Here is a 23,914-nt window from a genome sequence, read left to right as displayed (position 1 = left end):
TTACTGGGAAAATATGTTCACATAAATTGCTTGAGCCATTGCATCAGCTCCCTGCCCCAAATCTGTTTCTAATACCTTAGAAGTAGTGATATTTCCAAGATAACATGATTTGTGTCACTGACTGAGGGTAAAAGGAAAATTAAATTTCTGATAAGAACAGATTAAAAAGACAAGTTTAATAATTTATGTGCAGATTACAAAATATCATTTAGATTAAAAGTTTTATATTCAAATAAGTCACATGCCTTTCCTATGACATACTAATAGTTTTTTGTTTGAAGGTAATGGTTTTAAATAAAGTTGGGCCTTGATTTGGTGAATAGATTGTATTGGAATTGTTTCTAATTGTTGATTCTAGAATCAAGGGGGATCATGTGTTTTAGCTAGAAAATGACTCTATGGTCAGAAGAATTATAACGTACTCATTTTAGAGATAAGAGAGTTTGACTAGAAGGGTGTTCAGTGACTTTTTGAAAAGCCTGAGTATAAATTAGCCCACAAGTTGATCATAAGAAGTCAAATCTTTCTTCCAGTTTAGTAGCAAGTCTCTTAAACTCAACTCTCCTGTAATAGAGAAAACAAAGCAAATGTGTCTAGAAAAATTCCCCTGCACAGTGACTCCCATATATTTCCTCACAAATTCTTTTATATGTAGCTCTGTTTTTACTTTTTATGGGTTTGTTCATCCTGAAAGCAATTTTTGTGTCATTAATGTGTGTTAGGCACATGCTGAGCACTGGGAACACACAGTCCTGTCATCGCACTTGGAGAACGCACAGAGATGAGCACTGTTTTCTCCTGCCGTTGCATTTTGGGATTTGTAAGGGGGAATAAGGAGCCAAAGCATACTGTGTGCTTTAAAGAGAATCAGCTGGGTGCTTCACTGCATTTACCTTGATGAGGGAGAGACCTGATGGCCTGGTTTTCCAATCCCCCAGTCTGCCTGTTGAAATGAGGATCACACTCATCTGTATAATATAGATATGGCTTTAGCAATTCAGTTATTTTTCTACATTCACTTTAAATTTACAGAAAGATTGTGGAAGAAAAATATGAAGAAAACAACAAACGAATGCAAGAATTGAGATCTCGGAACTTTCAGCAGCTGAGTGTTGATGTGCTCCGTGTAAGTACCCTCTTACTTTAAATTTTACATTAAAAGTTTTCTTGCTTCAGATTCATGGCGATGATTGGGTAGGAAAAGGGACAATGGAGAAAATAAGAACAGCGGCCCAATTAACTGTGCCCAATTCCAGGAAGGATTCTAGAATATAGGTCAAGAGTTGGTGACAACGATTCAAAGCGGCTGTAGCCAGAGGTGGATCAATTGATCCATTTAATAAAAATCAAGTGCCTACTCTGTATAAGACAACTGAACTGGCACTAAATGCATAATCGATGGGTTAAAATGATTAACTGACAGAACAAATGTGTGTGTATCTAAGTTTTAATTCCACCCATGCTATTGTTGCTTTGCCTCTTTAGTACATTATTCTCTTTGTCTTGTTTTCTTCTTCTTTATATTTTGTCTCCTACCCATTTCGTTGTACATCATGGTAATAACTTCATTCAAACTTTAACTGCCGTAGATGTTGATAATGAATATAGTTGTAGATTCATGTGAAATGATCCCAAATTCATGTCCTCGGCATTCCAAATCTGTAAACAGCAAACACCATTTTCTTTGATGGTTGGCAGTATCTCCACAGGCCATGGGTAGGCTCTGATTAATCAGGTGGTCTTTACAGCGTCAAATTTGGGCAATAGACATCAATACCAACACCATGACTCTTCAGGTACAAGCAACTTGGGATGTAGTCATTTTTGTGGAGAACCTCTACTGTCTCAATTCTGGTTATTAATTGGAGATCCCTGTATGTGAGAGATTCTCTTCTTTATCAGGAATTGGCAATCCCCCGAGGCTGTGGGACAATCCCCCAAGCCCCAGTAATGCTAATTCTTTTGTAGCTTGGTTATCAGAGGGCTCCAAACCCTGGGGCATGCAGGAGAGCTCACCCTCAGCCAGACAGGGCCCCACTTTAAGGGGGAGAGCTGCCAGTGATGCATCTTTCTCAATTATTTGGGGGTTCTGGGTGCTTTGGAGTTCTAAAAATCCCAAGTTGGGAGCAATAAGAGGCCTAGTTTCCTCTGACCTCAGGAATTTTCCTCTGTTTGATGGACCAGTTAGCAGACAAAGTGGGATGCTGATGATAAGTACCCAATTCCATCTCCCTTTTCCCACCCATCTGCCATCCCATTTAAGTGAAGCCTCTCTGTGGGATCTGTCGCAGGCTCCAGAGACTTGGGAAATGGTTTCTTTCCTGCTCAGGGAACTTGGTGAGTGAAGGACTTACTGGCTAAAGGGCCATGGGGTCAACAGTAGGGCTGGATCCCTAGTTGGAGAAAGGTCTTGTGGCAACCACTGTGGAAGTACTCAAGCCCCCTCTGAAAACTGGGTGCCTGTCTTCAGCTTCCCACCTACTTCTAGGCCCTGCAAATGATAGCCCATGAAGATGCGTCTTTTTCTCTGGTTCAGTCGGCTTTGGTCCCCCACAGTGCTGAGAACTGCACATTCCCACAGATCCTGACAAGGAGGCTGACAAAATTATAAGGATTCTGAGTTTGTTAATGTGTAATCTACTTACTTATTCAGCTATAGAAATGAGGACGTATTTTTCTAGAATGCTCAGGGATCCCTGATTCTAAGGGATTTTCCCCCTAAGATTTAAAATTGAGAAGTAGAGGCATGGTATTATTTTGTTTTATGAAATCTAAATGACTTCATTCTTGAGGCTACTATATGGCAAAAAAGAAATTTAGTTTCAAGTATGAGCTTAAATAATAGTGTCTGCTAATTTACTTAACTTTTTTGACCCTTCAAGATCACCCTGTTTGTGTTCTTTTTTATTGGATGGTATTATTATTGGTGTTATTACTATGTTGTATAAGGTGTTGCCTTCCTCTTATAAATCAAGGTCCTTCTGAGGTCCTGAAGTAACTGAGGATAAGCCTGAGACCATATGGCAGACAGAATCCCAAGAAATGTTGTTTTCCATATATTATTTCACAGAACATGGGAGCTAGACACAGAGTTCTGATCTTGGCCCAACTCAGTGAAGAGAGGATTTCACAAGGATCCTATGAATTCCCAACTCATGACTTTCTCAGTGACTTCCCAGTTTCATCCCCTTTCCATCAGCAAGGAGCAAAGGGAGCAGGAGGAGAAGCGACTGATGCCGATGCTGTTCTGGCCAAAGACTGTGCTTCATGATGAGCTTTAGTGCCACCACTGTCTTTGGCCCTGAGCTTTCCAGAAGCACGTTTCCCACATTTATATATTAATGGGGGCAGAAATGCTCCAGGCAGATAGATGGCTGTTGAATCTCTTCTGCTTTTACACTGTCCTCTTGCCAGCTGGTTTGGGCCGACAGCCTGGGTGGCTCAGCACCCCCAGGCATCCTGCCCTCTTTTGTGCAGTCACATCAGCATATTGTCAGCATCCCACCTCTTTCAACTGTGTTCAGGAAAACCTTCTCAGCCCACTTGGGTCCACAATCAATGGACCCTCCTCCAAATTCTTATGGCTTATTGTATTCTCAGACTTGAAGTGCACCTGGATCACCTATGAATCTTGTTAAGATGCAGATTCCGATTTGATTAGTCCAGGGTGCAGCCTGAGATGTTGCATTTCTTATAAGCCTTCTGCTAATTTCAGTGCTGATGTTCTGACTCCTATGTACACTCTGATTAATAATGAATAGAAAACGGGCCTCCCGAAATCAGCACTTCACCTTCAGATGCAGGAAGACTTGGAAAACCACCGCTGAACAGACCTTGTCATAATCTCTTGAGGAAAAAACACATTTTCTAGGAATGGTAGAAAAGGAGGAGCAATCTGAGGGAAGATTTCTTGTTCACCCCAGGTGGAGGATGAAGAGAGGTGGCAAGGCAGGGAAGAGGCAAGTTTAATCATACTCACAAGCTCTAACGTGAGTCAGGTTAAATGATATCCAGAGAACAAGGGAGAAAGAAAATGGGAAGCTGAACACTTTGCAGAGGAGCCTGAAAGGTTTTAAACATAGCAGGAAAAAGCTTCATTGAGCTGAAGAAGATGAAATAAATATAGGAAAGAAATTAGATTAATCAGATGCACGAGGCTAAAGAAAAATTTGATAAAGAAGGAGAAGAGAAGGAGGAAAATGCTCCCATCTTTGAATGTTTTCCTTCCCGTTGCTCATATACATGTTTATTTCTTACTAATCTCATTGCGGCTCTGTTCTGTATTCCTTCTTTTTTCTCTCTTGCCTGGCGGAGCAAGCTACTTTATATTTCAAAAGCACTTACAGAAGAGAAGCAGAGTTATGGGAGAGAGTGGGCTCTATGTCACCTCTTAAACATGGTATAAAAATTATTTGAGGCAGGTGGGAGAGTAGCTTCCTTTGTTTTTCAGACCCTAGCTGACATGGCCTTTTATTTTGGCAAGCATTTTCTGCTTGACTGAATTTGGGCTTTGAAATCTTGAAGCACCGTCGAATGTGGAATCCTGTTAGGCACCATTTCTCTAAAGAATGACAGCTTAAAACAGATATCATAATACGTAAGACAGGCCGGGTTTGTCTTTGATCTTGTAGCATCTACAGTTGTGCTGGCGCTAAAGTTAGGTCCCTGTGAAAAGTGCATAGTAGATCAGGTCTCTATACATGGAGTGGTAATAGGGACCAAAGATCAGACCATGTCCTTCTCTTTCTAAGAGAAGCAGTTGTAACAATTCTATCTTTCTCTTCAAAGAGAACCTCAGCAAATCAAAGTTAATTGAGATTCCAAATGCATACCTATTTTCAAATAATTGCCGAAGTACACTTAAAGAACGTATTTCATGTACTCTCTGTTCTTTATTAATAAAGTTCTCTGTGTGCTCTCAGTGATCCTTTGAAATTTGGAACCAATTTCACCTCCTGAAACAATTATACAGTACAGAAAACTGACTTCTGAAAAATACTTTATGATGATATTCTCACAAATACTGCACCACAGTGTGGCGTGGCTTCATTTTACTTATTCAATTAAGATTAGTTTGAAGTTTCTTTTAAATTTTCCTTTATTAAAAAGACACTTTTGCAGTAGTTTCCCACGAAAACCATTTATCCAGAAAAGATCACCTCAGCACCAACTCCGGGTTCAAACACAAATACACACACACATACACACACACAAAACTAAGGGAAAAAGACAAAGTGATTTATTGATTTTGGCTAAACCTTTAATTTTTTTGAAGCATGTATTCTTTCATCAAGTGGTCTCTTAGATCTTTTTCTTTTAGGAAATTGGAGTTCATAGACTCGCAGTGCTTTGAAGCTAGAGAGGGGCTTGTAAGTCATTCAAGCTAACACCTTTAATTTTGAGATGCCAAAACTGAGCAGGGCTGGAGTAGGGTGTGGTGAGTGGAATACCCTAGGTGCCAAATTGAAGGAGGCCCCCTAGTTGTCCATGGGGTGAGTGCCTTGAGTCGGTGCTTTGGGCATCCCACTTGGCTTACCTAGTTATGATCCTGAAACTGAAGCCCGTGAAGGTTAAATGCTTTGTGCAAGGTCACCTGTCTCCTTGATTCAGGGCTGTTTCTCTTACCCCAAGTTACCTACTGAAGTTTGAAAATGTTTAATTTAGAGGATTAGGTAGACTTGTTTCCAAGTAGTCTTCAAAATAAGAATACTTCTTTCGTTTGTGGTAGTGCTGTCTCCTTCTATCAACTTTTCATGAATTGTTAATTACCTTCCACAAGGAATCTGATGAACCGACTTTAGAGAACCTGCCTGAGTCTCAGCCTACTCCTTCCCTGGACCTCAGCAAACTTGACTCAATTGTAGAAGATGCCACATCTGACCTCGGATATCACGGTATGTGTTTGCATTGGTTTTCAGAAGGATGCTCACAGCTGCTGTACCGGTTGCTGTGGCTGACTTTGCAGTGGGCCTCTCTGGCCTCTGAGAGAAGCTCTGGATGTGTGTATGCAGCTCCCTGCTATCAGTTTACCAGAGCTGGGCAATGACCAGGATGAAAAGTAAAGAAGCCAAGGATTTTTCTGTCCTTTCTATCTTCTTTGCAATCATGAGGATGAGTTGGAAACTCACACCCGGTGAGGGACCTCTTCTGGGTGGGTTAAACAATGTTGCCATTAACCTAACTTTGGAATCATACAAACTGTGAATGCTGTGTTTCCCTGTTCTGTAAATGGTTCTCCCAATCATCATACATTTAAGTGAAGAAATGAAGCGAGACTTTGGGAAATCAGCTATGCCATGTGCAGTCATTACCAGAAAATAAAAGCGCTCAGAGCAGGAATACAAAGGCACGCCTGTAGGATGGCTGACTTTGCTGGAGGACTTCCTGATGCCTTTGCTACGTCAGTCTGCACAGCAAACTAGTACACTTCCACCAAACCTCTCTTTTCACTTGGAAAAAGATTTTCCAAATGGAGCAGATACATTCAAATGGAGTAGGTACATCATAACCTAATGGTTAAATGCATAAGTTTTAGAGTAAAAAAATTGGCCCTGTCAGAGAAGCCCCCTCACAACATAATCTCTCTAGGTCTCAGTTTTCTTATCTATGAAACAAGGATAATAGTGCCTTCTTTCAGGGTTGTTGTGAAGAGCAAATGAGATGTGGCATGTGGAGTGATCTTAGTTCAGTTCCCAGAATACAGTAAGTGCTAAAGAAGGGGAAGAAGTTATGACACTTTGAGCAGAAGAGGGTTATCAATATAGGTGCCTTCTCAGTCTTGTTCACCATTCTCCCCAGTGCCTACAGCAAAGTTCCAGGAGCATTCTAAGCACTCATTAAATATTTCTTGAATGAATTAATGAGTGGACAAATACATGAATGAATGTCAGTCTGGACCTCTGAGAAGGAGATGTCAAGATGGAACTAAAATTGCAAGCTTGCTTTTAGAGAAAAATGCCTGCATAAAAGAAAATAGGGTAGAGCTAGAAAAAAAAAACCAGGGGAACCGTTAAACCACTGATTAAAGTCTCATTCGAAGCAAAAAGAGAGATTTGGTGGAAGTGAACTAGATTGCTCTGCATTCAGAGGTAACAAAGGCATCAGGAAGTCCTCCAGCAAAGTCAGCCATCCTAGAGGCCTGCCTTTGTATTCCTACTGTGCTCCAGTAGTAGCTGTTATATGTAAGTTTTCAGTGCATAAAAGAAGTAGCACTCAAATACAAATTTCCTCAGCAAGGCAATTTGCTTCTATAGAAGGGTGCATCTCACAGATAGAACAATGGCAAGTGTACACCTGGACAAGGGAGGGGAATGGGCTCTTATTCCTGATGGAGGTAGCCCCAACTGCTGTGTTGTTCCCCTACTGGCTAGGGTTAGAGCATACAGTCTAGTCTAATTCCAGTTGGCTATTTTAAGGAGAGCAGGGGCACGAGCTGGAGTGGCGGGTTAGGTAGTTTGGTGGGAAGGATGGTTATGGGACAGGTCAAAGCAGGTAGCCAGGGGTGACCTAGGTCAAAGCAGATAACTGGGGCAGGTGATCAGGGCAGGTGACTAGGATGAGTCAGGATAGAGCAGGGGACCAGGGCAACAGATGTAAACTTAGGGCTGGTGGAAAAGTTGTTAACTGAAACTACAAGGAAATTAAACTTTAAAATGGAGGACAAAGAACCGAACATCCTGACATACTGATTCTTTGAAGAGAAACTCGGAGTTCACTATATCTAACACAGCCCCTGGGGAAGCATCGTAGCCTCTGAGAGAATGCAGAGGTGGATTTCAGAGCACAACAGCTGGGATCCTTGGCCAGTTGCACTCTGTGTTGTTGCAGGTCTGCAAGTGCATCCGCAGCAGTTTAGCTCTCTTCTCAAATTGAGAATAAAGGTAGTGAACCTTGGATTATCTTGTCATCTCATCCCAGATTTTCACTTGAAGTCTTCTTGATAGAGCTGTTAGAACTTGTGCTGCCTTTTTCAGCTGTTTGGAGACAGGCACCTGAAGCTCTTTAGATTGGCAGTAGCCAGCTGTTAAAATGGTGCTATGGAGGCCATCTTGTAACAGACATCCTTGACAAACATGTATGTGCATCAGATGGATTTCTATCTTAGGCCTTTTATGGTATTTCTTTAATATTTTATTTGTTAGTTTCCAAAAGTGAAATTCGGAAGTATAGAAATATCCCATGGACTTCTATATCTAAGAATAGAAATGTCAGAGACGTTAGAACCAGAGCAACTCCATTGCCAGGAGGTTAAGGCATTCTTAGGCACAGGATGAGACAGGAGGTCAGCACAAGATAAAGGTCACAAAGACCTTACTGATGAAGAGGTTGTAGTAAAGAAGCCAACCAAAGCCCACCAAACCCTAGATGGCAATGAAAGTGACCTCTGATCATCCTCATTGCTCATTGTATGTATATTATAATGCATTAGTATGCTAAAAGTGGGAGGAATCCTTATTTCCAGGGGTTTCCAACCCCTTTCCTGAAAAACCGATGAATAATCCACCTGCTGTTTAGCATATAATTAAGAAACATCTATTCAGCAGCCCCTGCCACTGTTGTGCCCATGGAGTATCATTCTTTTGTTTCTTTACTTTCTTAACAAACTTGCTTTCACTTTTCTCTAGGAACTTGACCAAATTATTTATCACGCGAGGTCCAAGAACCCTCTCTTGAGGGTTGGACCCCTTTCCAGTGACAGAAAGCTGAGAAAGTTAGGCAGTATGTAGTTCCCCATACCTGTGGCTGTGCTCTGCTGGAGGACAGAGCCATCATTATTTATGCATAGGAAGCCCCAGGGCAGGATATTGAATGGGTGGTCTAGGACAAAAAGTCTGAGCTTCCTCCTGGTTTCAAATAGGAAAATTACTTAATAATACTGCATTTCATAGATGAGAAGCCAAAGAAATTAAGTGATTTGCTTAAGGACTGCAGAGTTCCTGCTTTCTAACTAGTACACCACCCTTTCCACTTCCCCCAAAGTGTGTGTTTTCATTGGTGGTGGGTAGAAGCAATGGACTTGTAAGAAGCAGAAAAACACGTCAAAGGAATTGGAATTTATTTATTTATTTATTTTTAAAGTTGGAGTCTCACACTGTTTCCTGGGCTGGAGTGCGGTGGCACGATCTCCACTCACCGCCACCTCTGCCTCCTAGGTTCAAGTGATTCTCCTACCTCAGCCTCCTGAGTAGCTGGGATTACAGGCCCCCACCACCACGCCCAGCTAATTTTCTGTATTTTTAGTAGATACGTGGTTTCACTATGTTGGCCACGCTGGTTTTGAAGGCCTGACCTTGTGATCCACCCACCGCAGTCTCCCAAAGTGCTGGGATTACAAGCGTGAGCTACCGTGGTACCTGGCCAGGAAGTGGACTTTCAAAAGGCAGAATCTTTGTCGTGTGTCTCTATGCTAATTTCTGTGAACTGTGGTGGCCAAATTACTCCCTAGCTAGTCTTGACCACGGCTACTATGGGAAACTCAAGCTATGTCCTTCTTACCTCTCATTTTCTTTTGTCATGAAGGTTTCAGTATGGTAGACAGTGTGTTGATTCACCAGCTGAACTGGAAATGGCCAAATCTACTTCATTGACCACCTTGTTCATGTTGTAAGTGTAAACACTACTTAGGACTCTATGATAAACTATCAGATTAGAAAAAAATACATAAAAGTTTTAGATAAATCAGATGCCTTGTAAAATACTTTAAACATTTCCCTTATATTTTTCCTATCTGTAAATTCATACTTTCTAAGTGCTATTCTTTCTTAATATTAAGTTCAAAAAATAAATTTAGAACTGTGAAAATACAACCTTGTTAGGCATTGTGTTGATTCTGTGTCTTCGCTATTGTAAATAGTATTATAAGGAAACTAAATTAAAAGTAAAAACAGAAGAAAAAAGAATGCAACCTTTGGGTTTGACAAAGCTTTAGAATGGTGGGCAACTACCAGGTAATTAGTGATCGCAGAGATTAATGAAGTGAAATTTGGAAACATGAGACTTAATTTGTTGATGGACTCTGAAGTGATTATTTTCCCCAATGCTTTTTGCCTTTTAAAGATTAGATTGCAAACTTTCAGCACCCAAAGGAAGTTTTTGTTTATTTTTTATCTAGCATGTATATATAAAATAAAATTACAGTCATTCTTTCAAAGCTCCTACACCAAATGTTTAATAAGTCTTTGATGTTGAATTGGAAAGTTCCCTGTGGGTTCTGAGGAGTTAGTTGCAGAGAAAAAGACAGGATAAGACTTATTATTTACATTTGTTATGCATGAGTTGACTACTGCTGATTTAATCTAGAGAAAGTCATGGGTAACCATTATAACCAAATGAGAAAGTACACTGGAATGTCAAAGAAATTATCCCTATTTAACTCCTTATATGTGATGCTGATGCTTTCTTGCACATTAAATTTTGCCGGGAACTTCTTTGTACTCTAACCTTTTGTGTGTATGTGTACTTATTTTATTTTATTTAGTAACTCACAGCTGAGTTTCAGAGCAGTGTTTTTTGCAAAGCTGGAATTGCCTGAGACTCTTGGGCCTGGGTGTACCAGGAGCATGACTCCTTACCCCACCATTCAGATGTGGAGACTGCAGTGAAGTAGGCCTTGGCTGCCTACCCACATCCTGACCAGCTGTCACCTCTTCACTTCCTGTTCAGCCACTCTTTAAGCAAGCACTGAGCCCAGTGCTCAGAGATAGATCTGAGGTAGTTTTATGCTTTGCTTGCCTGTAGGAACTCCACATGCCCTTTGCATTTCTGGGCTGCTTTATGATTTACAATATCACTTCTTCTTTTTAAATGTTCAAGTGGAAATAAAGTGATTTGAACTTTGTTAATTAAACATCATATGTATTTATCGTTTTGATTTTAAAAAAGAAAACCTCCACTCAGTAATTCCACTTTTAGATAGTTATCTGAAAGAAAACCTCTACTCAGTAATTCTACTTTTAAATAGGTATCTAAAAATGTGTCTACAAGAAGGCCTGTACACAAATGTTTCTATAGTTTTATTCATTAGTACTAAAAATAAGAAGTCAAGTGTCCATTAGCAGATGAATGGATAAGCAAATGTGTAGTTTGTCCATGAAATATATACTACTTGATAGTGAAAAGGAACACACACCGATGTAAACAACAATATAGATAAATATTTTTTAAATTATGTGAAGTGAAAGAAGCCTCATGTCAGAGTTCATACTGAATGATCCCATTTTTTTGACATTCCGGAACCAGAAGTACTTATCTATAGTAATAGCAATGAGGACAGTGGTTGCCTGGGGGTGGTGGTGATGGTAATTGACTCCCAAAGGGCACAAGGAAACCTTTTGTTGTGACAGAAAAGTTTGTAAGTTTTTTCTCTTGATTGTGGTGATGGTTACCCAGATGTGTATATTTGTCAAAACTCACTGGACTCTATACTTTAAATTGGTGCATTTTACTGTATATAAATTATACCCAAATAAAATTAATAAATTTAAAAAATGGTTAAAAATTTCAGAAGAAACAATGTAATGCTCAGTTGTCCATGTGTTAGCTAATGAATGGCCAAAAAAGATGTGAGTGAAGTCGTGGCAACGCAGAGCAATTGGGAAGATGTCTGGATATCACCTCGGACACAAATTCCTTAATCCAGAAGGTCATCATGGGGTTTGAGATTTTCTTCTAACATCAGTTGAACAGCATTGCCCTCCACAAGGAATGTTAACAAAGCTTTGGGGTCCTTTCTCAGGAAGAAAATTGGCTATTTGGAGATAAGAGACAGGGATCTTTTAGCTCCTTTCTCCGGTCTTTATAGTTGCGGAGAGGGGCACATATCTGAGTAGCAGAGATCCTACCAGCAGATCTAAAAGAACCTAGTGCCCACTAAAGCAGCTGGAGCATAATAGAACAAAAGGTGACAGCTCACACTCCACAGCTCAGCCCAAGATGGAGAAGCTGGTGGAGCTGCCTGGATCTTTAGCTCTCAGAAAAGCAGACCAAACAAATGCCAGGGGTTACTTCCACATTCCCAGATCTTTCATCTTTTCCAGAGCTTTAAATGTCTTTGAGACTTGATTTATAAACATAAATTGATGGTGGTTTTATTTCATAATTGTCACATATGCCACTGAGCTACATTTGCATTTCATAATAGTGTTTCCACCTGACTCTAATACTTGTGCTCAGGAATAAAGACACCTGAAGTTCTCACTAATTTCTGAGTTTTAGAGGATAATTAGAATGAATCTAATATTGAATGACGATGTGCTGATCTTTACCCTGAGGCATACTTAATAATTTAGAGTGTTCCTTCTGTATGACAAGTCTCTAACTGAAATTTCAAAGATTCTATCCAATTTGAAAGATATTAAGCTAGATGCTGACTAACACTAGCCCAACAAGCCACTTTGATGTGGCATCCTAAGCAAGCATAATACAAATAGGGGGAAAATCAGTTTTAGAACATCAGGTATTCATGGGGGAAAAACAGCATCCATGGACCTTTCAAAATAAGTTAATCACCTGGGAAGGTTATATGTGATCCCATGGATCATCCCCTAGCTAAATATAAGTCATATAGTAGTTATTAAATTAAAGATCATGCTGGTAAGGCAGAGGGCATCCTGTAGTGTGGCCTTGCTTGGCTCATCATGGCTTAGATATGAAACAAATCAATTAAGCAGAAAATTAAATAAGTATCAATCATAGCTTTAAGGTTGAATAAAAACAAATGAAATAGAGTCAAATCTTATATAATGTGTGTTTCAGACAGTGCTCTGCATATACCATGGTATGGTTTTCCTTTAGTTGATGAATTTATTTTCCATGCATGCAGGTTTCACAGTCGTGCTCAGGGCTTATGTGCTTACCACTTGGAGGACATTGTTATGATGCCCAGAGAAAGCTAAGCTGCCATATGAGAGGGAATCATTCAGAACCGCATTTGAGTTCTGGCTTTCCCATGTGATGGCATTGTGATTTTGAGGAAGATAATTTCTCTGGTTTGCAGTTTTTAAATTATTTTAAAATTTTTAATCAATAAAACGCAGTTAGTAATACCAATCTGAAAATTTTACTGTATTAAGTGAGATACCATGTATTAGATATAACATGCTTGTTATGCTAACATATAGTAACATACATGTCTATTACTGTATTTAGCTCAGTTACAGGAGATATTACTACCAAGCCAGACATAGAATGGTTAGATGGTGCTTATCACCTCTTGCCTACTTGTTAGAATCTAACCTGTCTTTTAAGACCCAGCTCAAAGACCTCCTACTTAATTTGACCTGTTTTGATGTCTCCTACCAGAACTCCTTGACTAATCTCCATGATCATTTTTCTCCTTTCTTAGAACATACCGTATGCTGCCTTACAGTACTGAGGTTATGCACCTGACTCCTGCCCTAGCCTAAGTTGTAAAACTGGGATGTCTTTGTTAACAAGTCGTGAAAGGCACTTTAAAAAGGATAGTAAGTAGTTATATTAGAAAACCTATTCAAATATCACTCCAATGAATACAGTCCTGTACTTCTTAATGACAGGAATATGTTCTGAGAAATTGTGTCATTAGGCAATTTCATCCTTGAGCAAACATCAGAGAATTGTACTTACACATACCTGGATGATATAGCCTAATGCACATCTAGGCTCTATGATATAGCCTGTTGCTCCTACATTGCAAACCTCTACAGCACATTGCTGTCCTGAATATTGTAGGCAGTTGTAACACAGGGGTAAGTATTTGTGTATCTAAACATAGAAAATATACAAAAAAATACAGTATAAAAGATGAAAGATGGTAAACCTGTACAGGGCACTTACCATGAATGGAGCTCGCAGGACTAGAAGTTGCTCTGGGCGAGTCAGTGATGAGTGGTGAGTGAATGTGAAGGCCTAGGACATTCACTACTGTACACTGCTATAGACTTTATATATAAGCACTGTACACTTATGCTACACTAACTTTATTTTTAAAGTATTTTTCTTTCTTCAATAATAAATTAACCTTAGCTTACTGTAATGTTTTTGCTTAATAACATTTAATTTTTAAAAAATTTTTGGTTCTTTTATAATAACACTGAGCTTAAAATACACATTGTACAGCTGTACAAGAATATTTCCTTTTTTATAACATTCTATAAGCATTTTCTATTTTTTTTCTTTTTTGAAAAATTTATTTATTTAACTTTAGGTGCATACTATATCTGGCATTTCTCCCCGTATTATCCCTCCCACCGCTGTCTCTCCACTACCCACCCCAACTGCCCCCAGTGTGTGATGCTCCTCTCCCTGAGTCCACATGTTCTCATTGTTCAATATCCACCTATGAGTGAGAACATGTGGTGTTTGATTTTCTGTTCTTGTGTCAGTTTGCTGAGAATGATGGTTTCTAGATTCATCCAAGTCCCTACAAAGGACATGAACTCATCATTTTTTATGACTGCATAGTATTCCATGGTGTATTTGTACCACATTTTCTTTGTCCAACCTATCATTGATGGGCATTTGGGTTGGTTCCAGGTCTTTGCTATTGTACATAGGGCTGCAATGAACATATATGTGCATGTGTCTTTATAGTAGAATGATTTATAGTTCTTTGGGTATATACCCAGTAATGGGATTGCTGGGGCAAATGGAATTTCTATTTCTAGATCCTTGAGAAATCGCCATACTGTCTTCCACAGTGGGAGCTAAGTTACACTCCCACCAACTGTGTAAGAGTGTTCCTATTTCTCCACATCCTCTCCAGCATCTGTTGTCTCCAGATTTTTTAATGATCGCCATTCTAACTGGCATGAGATGGTATCTCAATGTGGTTTTGATTTGCATTTCTCTAATGACCAGTGATGATAAGCATTTTTTCATATGTTTGTTGGTCTCATGTATGTCTTCTTTTGTAAATTGTCTGTTCATATCCTTTGCCCACTTTTGAATGGGGTTGTTTTTTTCTTACATATCTGTTTTAGTTCTTTGTAGATTCTGGTTATTAGCTCTTTGTCAGATGGGTAGATTGAGCATTTTCTATTTTTAACATTAATTTTTTCTTAAGTTTCGAAGTTTTGTTGAAAACTAAGTCACAAACACACATTTAAGCCTATGCCTTCTGACTTTCACTTCCATTATCTCATCCCACTGGGAGGACTCCAGGGGCCATAATGTGCAGGGAGCTGTTACCTCCTATGATAACAATGTCTTCTTCTGGAATACCTTCTGAAGGCTTTACAGTTAACTATTTTTTTAAATAAGTAGAAGAAGTGTACTCTAAAATAATGATAATAGTGTAGTATAGTAAATATATAAAGTAGTAACGTAGTTATTATGATAATATTGTCCATACTTGTATTCACTATACTTTTATGTGACTGACAGTGCAGTAGGTGTGTTTATACTGCATCACTATGAACATGTGACTAATGCGTTGCTCTATGATGTTATGATGGCTACAATGTCACTAGGTATTAGGAATTTTTAGCTTAATTATTATCTTATGGGAACACCACTGTATATGTAGTTCATTGTTGACTGATATGTCATTATGCAGTGCATGACTGTACTTGTACTTTAAGATTGTTATGACTTGAATGTCTGCTCTCAAAAATTCAGTTGTTGGCAGTGTGATAGTATTAAGAGGTGGATCATTAAAAGGCAGTTAGCTCATGAGGACTCCGTCCTATGAAAGGGATTAAGTCCCCTTATCAAAGGGCTTGATAGAGTGAGTTTATCACTCTTGTCCTTCCACTTTCCATCATGTGAGGACACAGTGTTCCTTCACTCCAGAGGATGGAGCAATAATACGCCATGTTGGCAGTAGAGAGCAGCCCTCACCACAAAACTGAAGTCGCTCTTGCCTTGATCTTGGACTTCCCAGCCTCCAGAACTGTGAGAAATAAATTTCTGTTCTTTATAAATTGCCCGGTCCTTGATATTTTGTTATAATAGCGCAGATGGGCTAAGAAAAAGGTAAAACTTGTACTGACAGTTTCCTATGCAGATTTCAAGGGGAGCTTTATCTGAAACATATGAGCTGGAAGGAGTTACACAACTCATAGTCATGACAAGGACACTTATGCATGTGAGGAGTTAAAATAATTGTATTTCATGAAATTTCAGAGTGGGGAAAAATCAGTAGTTCTAAATATTTTATATACATGAGAGCGTAAGTTTAAATGTGTTACTAAACCAACAGTGTATCATAAATAGAAATGTATCTGTTTGACATATATTCCTAATAGTTTGACATTCAAATTTAATATTCTTATTAAAAAATGAGGCAAGTTTTAAAATTTTCTAGGTTTCCTTAAAATTAGATGTATACCATATGTCATCCAGTCTAAAGTACACAGTTTTGTACATTTGAACATCTCTGAAATTGAGATGCGTCTTAAAATAAATCGTATATCATAATTACATGGACAGTAGTTTTATTAGTAATGTATCTCCTAACGATTAATTTCAAAATTGATAGTGTCTTTGATTCTGTAAAGTACAATGTGATGTTTCTCAATTATATTGGTCAGGCTAGGCTAGACTTGCTGCTATAACAAATACACCTACTGACCTAGGTAACAAGGGGTTTATAGCTCATTCCTATAAAGTCCAAGGTGGGAAGGAATCTATCAGGCAGATATTCCCTGTGCAATGACTAAGGACCAAGGCTGCTACTATTTTGTACTGCCACCATCTCAGCATGTTGCTTGCATTGTCCCCACAAACAGCAGAATAGATTGGAAGTAATACACCCACACATCAGTTCTTCAGCTTGGAAATTACTTCCTCTCAATTTCGTTTACTAAAACTAGTCATGTGGCCCAACCTTCCAGCAAGGGCATGGGAAGTACAGTCTTTCCTGTGCCCAAGGAGGAGAGAATCAGATACGGGAGAGCACTGCTGATCTCTGGAGCAGTCTATCTTAGTTATCTGACTCTGAAATTAGAGTAATGAACAAAATCCAAAGATATCATTGAGTGATGTGAAGTTTATGTTCCAGTTAGAGAGACTAATACTTTTATTCTTTTACAAAAGAATACCTTGACTTGTACCAAAATAAACTATTATAAAATAAGCTTATTTCTTCATATTCAATAATAAAACTAATGACAGAAACAATGTATGCTTTTTAGTTTTAAATTTCACGATTAAACCTAAAAAGCAAAACTTTCAATATATGTGAGGCATTTATTAAGTTGGTTCTTAAATCTCTTAATTCAGTCCATAATATATAAAAGTCTATATTGGGGGCCATATGAAGCCTTGCCAAAACTGCTGCAGAACAGGGTTATATTTGTAAGGGCGATATTTACAGTCAGTCGAGCTCCTCATTCCTGCCAGCTAAAGAAAGCTATTATTGTAGGAAGAAGAATGGGCTCCAGAGATGTCCTTAAAATCCTGATGTCCTAAGGCTGTGAATGTGCTAAGTTACATGACAGAAGGGAATGAATTAAGGTTATAGATGGAGCTAAGGTTGCTAATCAGATAGGGAAATTATTCTATTTGAATGGGCTCAGTGCTACAAAGATTCTTAAAAGTAAAAGAGGGAGGCAGACGGGGGAGAACCAGAGAGAATGGCAATGAGACAAGGAATTGGCCCAACATTGGTAGCTTTGAAGATGGAGAAAGGGGACAATGAGCCAAAGAAAGCAGGTGACATTTAGAAGCTGGAAAAGAGAAGGAAATGGATTCTTCCTCCCTGGATCTCCCAGAGAGGAAGGCACCCTGCCAACAAGTATATGTTAGCTCAGTGAGATCCATGTCAGGCTTCTGATCTATAGAACTATAAGATAACTTTGTGTTATGTTAAATCACAAAATTTGTCACAGCAGACACGGAAAACTAATACAGCTATATTGGATTATGTCTGCTTCCAGTCAAGTAACTACCATTTTTCATTCATATGCTAGGTTTTTTTTGGCTGAAATGATTGAAATAGCTTGCTTTGGTATTTAGTTTAGACTTTAACTTAGAAATTTATGATAGGCATTGAAATCAGTATTCTTTGATTTTTATAAAGGAAATTTGAATTTTGTTTTGTGGCATTAAGGGCCACCTCAGTATCAGATACTAATTTTTGTCAGAGAGCCCCTAGAATCACCTGTCAAACTGTTTCATTTTTTGAAATGAAATAGCATATCTCCAGAAAAAAAAGAAAAAAGAACTTTCTGGCAAGTAACTATGGCAGCAAAATCTAATATCTTTCTTACTCATCAGTGGCAACATTTTCAACTGACTTCTTTTCTCTTGCTTCTAAAGAACTCAAAAAAAAAAAAATAGGAAACCTCTAAAAAGATCCAACATGATTGTTGTGTTTCATAGTGACGTGTATAAGTGAGAGCAGTATAATGAATTTGACTTACTCTCTCCTTTATCAGTCCATTTTCCACGTCTATCTTCAGGGAAGTATGTGACGTTGTCAGCATTTGCAGCTTACCAGGTAGACTTAGCTCTGATCTTGCAGGATGGGTTCCTTGCAAGCCCATCTCATTGGTCCGTGCCTTGGCATCCACATGTAGGGATAAATTTATATGAATGTGTAGTGTAAACATACCTACCTAGCTTCATAGCTAACCCTAATCATCCTTTCCTGCTAACCCCTTCATTTGTCTAATATTTTTTTTCTGGCCAAGGCTCCTTTAAATTATTAATGGGAGTTCTTCTTACTATTAAAGATTAGCTGGCAAAGTAAATATTTGTAGATGAGTTTAAGATGTCTGCAGTCTTTCCTTGCATGCATTTGTGCCTGGGCATTTTGGGTTGTAGAAATCAAAGCGACTTTATCCTTTTTTATATCGCAGATTGATTTTCCCTTTTGACTCTAGAAGAAATCAACAAACCCAACCGTTCTCCCAGCTTAATTCCACATGACCTGTTTTCTTAGCTTCAAATAGCATAAAACCTGCTTCTTCCCTTCCACCCTCCACCTCCCACAAATCCATTTTAAGATATAATAATTTGACAATTTGCATAAGCAGTTGCTTATGAGCATATGGTGTCTAGCCTTATATTTAGCCTTCTTTTATTTGTGAGATTATACATTTTGAACAGGACCAACCTTTTTGTGTTTATAGCATCCCAAATGAGAAATTTTAGTGGTATTCTTGAGAGTGATGAAAGGTAATTACTAATTAAGAAAGAGCAGGTTTTAGAAAAAATTTTAAAATGTTTCCCTTGGCCCCTTTAGCTCTGTGCCATTTTGGAGGAGAGTGGGTCATTGCCCTCACTGTGCTAACATGTTCACAGGCTATCATCTTTTTAAAAATAAAATAAAACGAAGTAAAATAAAATTTAAAGTTTCAGGATATGTGTGCAGAATGTGCAGGTTTGTTCCATAGGTAAACATGTGCCATGGTGGTTTGCTGCACCTATCAACCCACCATCTAGGTATTTGGCCCCACATGCATTAGCCTTTTATCCTGATGCTGTCCCTCCCTCCAGCCCCCAATAGGCCCCAGTGTGTGTCGTTCCCCTCCCTGTGGTCATGTGTTCAGCTCTGACTTATAAGTGAGAACATGTGGTGTTTGGTTTTCTGTTTCTGTGTTAGTTTGCTGAGGATAATGGCTTTCAGCTCTATGCATGTCCCTGCAAAGGACATGATCTCATTTTTTATGGCTGCATAGTATTCCATGGTGTATATGTATCACATTTTCTTTACCCAATCTATTGTTGATGGGCATTTGGGTTGATTCTATTTATTTGCTATTGTGAATATTGCTGCAATGAACTTACGTGTGCATGTTCTTTATAACAGAATGATTTCTATTCTTTTGGGTATATACACGGGAATGGAATTCCTGGGTCAAATAGTATTGCTAGTTCTTGGTCTTTCAGGAATCACCACACTGTCTTCCACAATGGTTAAATGAATTTATACTCCTGCCAACAGTGTAAAAGCATTCTTGTTTCCCCACAACCTTGCTAGAATCTGTTGTTTCTTGACTTTTTATAATTACATAGGCCATCTTGTTATCTGTCTCTAGGAACTCCATGATTCTTTGCTGTCACTATGATGTCATTTGATGCCTCACCTCTTACTTTTTGCTCTCAGTACATCATATTCCTATAATCATTGCTCTCTCAGCTCAAAATTCCATCCAGTAGGCATCATGGTAAAAAACATGTATTTTCCATTATATTCGCAATACGCATTGATTCAAAATCTCAGAGGAAGTACTCACAACAAAGGACTGTATCATAGCACAGCAATTTAGAGCCAATAACTAGTTCTTTGTTACTCCAAGTGTGGCCTGTGGATTAGCATCACTAGTATCCTGAGAAATTGTTAGAAATGCAGAACCTTGGACTTCACTTCAGACTTCCTAGATCAGAAGATGCATTTTTAACAACGTCTCAGTGAGTCGTAGGCACATTAAAGTTTGAATTAATTCGAGGTTAGTTTTCAAACTTTTTGGCACCAGGACACCTTAACACGCTTAAAATTTTTTTTAATTTTTAAAAAAGTTTGGTCTCGAGACACCAAAGAGCTTTTGTTTACATGGTTATATCTATAGATATATATTATATTAGAAAGTAAAACTGAGAATCTAAAAATAGTCACTTAAAAATAACAAATAAATTTATACATATTAATAAAATTGCACTTATAAAAGTTGTGTGTTTTTCAAAATAAATTTACTAAGAATAATGGTGTTAGTTTACATTTTTACATTTTTTAATGACTAGCCTAAGAAAACGTAGCTGTAGTCTCGTATGTGCTTTGTATTTAGTCTATTGTGATATTCCACGCCATCATATAGCCTCTGGAAGACTGTCTACTAATGATAGGACAAGAGTGAAAAAGGCAAATAACATTTTGGTATTGTTAGAGTTCGGACTTCCTGAAAGAATCTCAGGGACTTTCAGGGGTTCCTGGACAGCGCTTTGAAAACTTCTTTTCTAGGCATAAAATGATACTGCAAGAGCTAGCATTAAATATTCCAGGATATCATGAAAACATGTCTCCATTTGTACTGCGCTATTAAACAATTTTTAATAAACTGGAAAAGGAATAATGAGGCAATAGGAATGCATTTCATAAATAGGGTACTCTAAGGTAAAGGCCCTACTTTATTTGAATTTCATGGGTGTGAAATCATTAATAAACAGCCTTAACGTTTTCAGTGTTATTGTAACGATCATAAAATTCTGCATTCTTACTGAGATTATGCACTTTTATACCATTTTATGTGCTAAGTAGGTAGGTGCAAGATCTTGAAATTGTTGGGGGGCCTCCTATGGGGATAATTGTGTGGTGGAATACAGTTATTTACTTAAATATTTCTCCTGAGAGTTTGAGAGTTTCTAAATGAATCACCCAAATGCCTGGCTCCAGCATTCACTAGGCACAGCAGTTTTTCATCACCGAAGAATCCCAAATTAGATGCAATTGCCTGATAAGTAATTTTGTGTTACTTGTCAACTTTTCAAAAAAAATAGTCCTTGGAGAGCTGTATTATCAGCAAATGCAATCAACACATTACAGCAAGTTGATTTTCAGGTTTATCGTCATGGAAATAAAACTTTCAGACACTGGGAGGTGTGGTGACAGTGAAATGTGTTCTGCCCCTGTGGCATGGATTTCAGGGAGTATCTTTAGATGGATTGCTCTGTGTCAGCATTGATAAATTACACATATAGTTTTATTTCGATTTTCTAAGTTATATTCTTAAATGAATGTATTCCCTTTTTTGTTTCATTTTCTCTTGGAAAGATAGATAGTTATTTTTAGTTCAATAGCTTATGAAAAATTAGATGCATTTGACAAAGGCCCTTAACGTACTGCTGGAATAAATGCAGTTCTAGTTGAATGCACAGCAATAGCATGACGGGCCCAAATTTATATTTCTATATATATGCACCTCTTCCATTGTCAAGATTTATTACAGCCTAGAGAGTTTTCTAGGGGTTTTCAATAGGATCCTATAAATTAAGAACTTAGAGTCAGAAATGCATAATATTTTATTACTTCAACACTGATAATTTTTCTCTTCCCCATTGTTCAAAATAGTCATTTTCATTTTTCAAGTGAAGCCACACAATATTTATATGTTTTTGTAAATTTGTATTTTTAAATTAAATAATTATCTCAACATTTTAACTGTGAATTTTGTGTTTTAAATTGAGTTTTAACAAATGATTAACTAGGAGAAACCACAATATTTACTAAGTGCAAAATATATTTTCCCTTTTTATTTTTGTAAGAAACTGTCATCCTACCAATCATGCAATTGAACACATCTTTTCAAGTTTGTTTTCTTATATAGTAAATATAAAGCAAGAAATCTGCATGGTATAGTGAGAAAACAAGGGATACAGAGTGAAAAGGCCTGAGGTTGAATCTAGCCTTTCCACATTGGCTGTGTGATGTCAGACAAGTTCTGAACCTTTCCCAGTTTCAACATTGTCATCTATAATATGGATTCTGAGGTTCTATTGAGCTGCTCATGGTAATAAGCATAGTAAGAACCTCCGGTTGCCCAACTCTGAGGAGCCCTCATCTCAAGTGCTGCATTTGCCTCCAGCTAGTCTTTTGCCTCCAACCAGTTCATTCTCTACATGCCTACCAAAGTGATCTTTTAAAAATGTAATTCAGAGTTTGCCATTGCTGGCTTAAAACCTCTATTAGCTTTCTTTTGTGTATAGGATACACAACAGAAAAACTTTCACGTGGCCTACAAGGCCCCTGCTTACCTGCTCTTCTCCACCCCACCTACAACCTCACCCCATGCTACACTCCAACTCACTCCACTTCTGGTGACCAGCCATCCCAGTTTGCCTGAGACATGCTCAGTTTCAGCACTGAAAACCAGAATGGTGGGCCTCTCCACTCCTGATAGTCCAGCCATATGGTTCTCTGGGTGTGCCCACATCTTTCCCATCTTTGAGAAGTCTGTCTTGGGAGCTACATCGTATGACCTCACCATGTACCTAGTTTATGCCCATCTGTCCTTCAGGCCTCAGTTTAAAGGTCCTATTTGCAGAGAATTCTTCCCTGACCCACAGATATAAATTAGATCTCATGTGTTAATCTTATATTAGCACCTGCAGGGCAACTGCATACAATTGTGCCTGCTATGTACTGCACAACATCATCCAAAGATGATGTGAAGGTGGTCCCTGGATTTGTGCCATGAGTTGATGCTGGAACCTTGTTCTTTTCCTTTATAGTACCTTTATCAGTTGTGTTACATATTATGTCTACAAATTTTATATATAAAGAATACATATTTATGAATATATACATAATTGAAGACATTTTTATACATTCTATTAGTATGTAAGTTTCATCAGAGTAAGAGCTCTGTCAACTTTGATAATTTTTATACTCATTAAATAGTACAGTTTGTTATTTATAAACTGTATCTGGTAAATACTTGCTTAATGAATGAATAGAAATATATTTTATATGGGTTTGTGACTATTATATGTAATAATATATTGAAAGTCCTTTGTAAGTTATTATTTATGATAATTATTGAATATGCAAAATGATTATTAGTAAAATAGCTAGGTTCTACTGTGATATAAAAGTCTTAAATGTTTTTTTCAAATACCCTATTAGCTGCCCTTAAGACTTTCTAGACATATGCAATGATAAACAGATAACTGGAGTAAAGTAAAGAATCCAAAAAATTGCCTAAATATTAGTTTAGTATATAAAAATACGTTGTTTTATTTATTGAAGAAAGAAGTTTTATTTAAATAAGTAGTGTTGGAAAAATGCCTGTTTGGGGAAAAAAATAGATTCTTACTCTATACCACACACAAAAATAAATCTCAGTAAATTAAAAATTTAAATATTTAAGACATGAAACAAATAATAAAAGAAGATATCCAAGAATAACTTCACATTCTTGGAGTAATGAATTTCTTCATAATTATGAAATGAACCCAGAAGTCATAAAGACTTACAGAATTGCCTATATAAAAATGA

At 38.0% G+C, this 23,914-nt stretch overlaps 1 protein-coding gene across 10 annotated transcripts in view; it reads left to right on the top strand.

The window, feature by feature from the left end:
• NEK11 (NIMA related kinase 11) overlaps window positions 1–23,914 on the top strand; it is a 330,810-nt gene that overhangs the window by 137,415 nt on the left and 169,481 nt on the right. For 9 of the 10 annotated variants that reach the window (XM_035278793.3, XM_008983840.5, XM_035278785.3 and 6 more), the window contains 2 exons: window positions 1,033–1,126; window positions 5,780–5,894. In XM_035278793.3, the coding sequence (XP_035134684.1) occupies window positions 1,033–1,126; window positions 5,780–5,894 (209 nt within the window). Of the gene's footprint in view, window positions 1–1,032; window positions 1,127–5,779; window positions 5,895–13,342; window positions 13,461–23,914 lie in introns of all 10 variants that reach the window. The other variant, XR_013528645.1, reaches the window with a different exon arrangement.

Source organism: Callithrix jacchus, chromosome 17, assembly GCF_049354715.1.
Source record: "Callithrix jacchus isolate 240 chromosome 17, calJac240_pri, whole genome shotgun sequence".
Classification (NCBI taxonomy): Eukaryota; Metazoa; Chordata; class Mammalia; order Primates; family Cebidae; genus Callithrix; species Callithrix jacchus.
The sequence above is the reverse complement of the archived record's forward strand: the minus strand, read 5'-3'. Positions and strand labels throughout refer to the sequence as shown.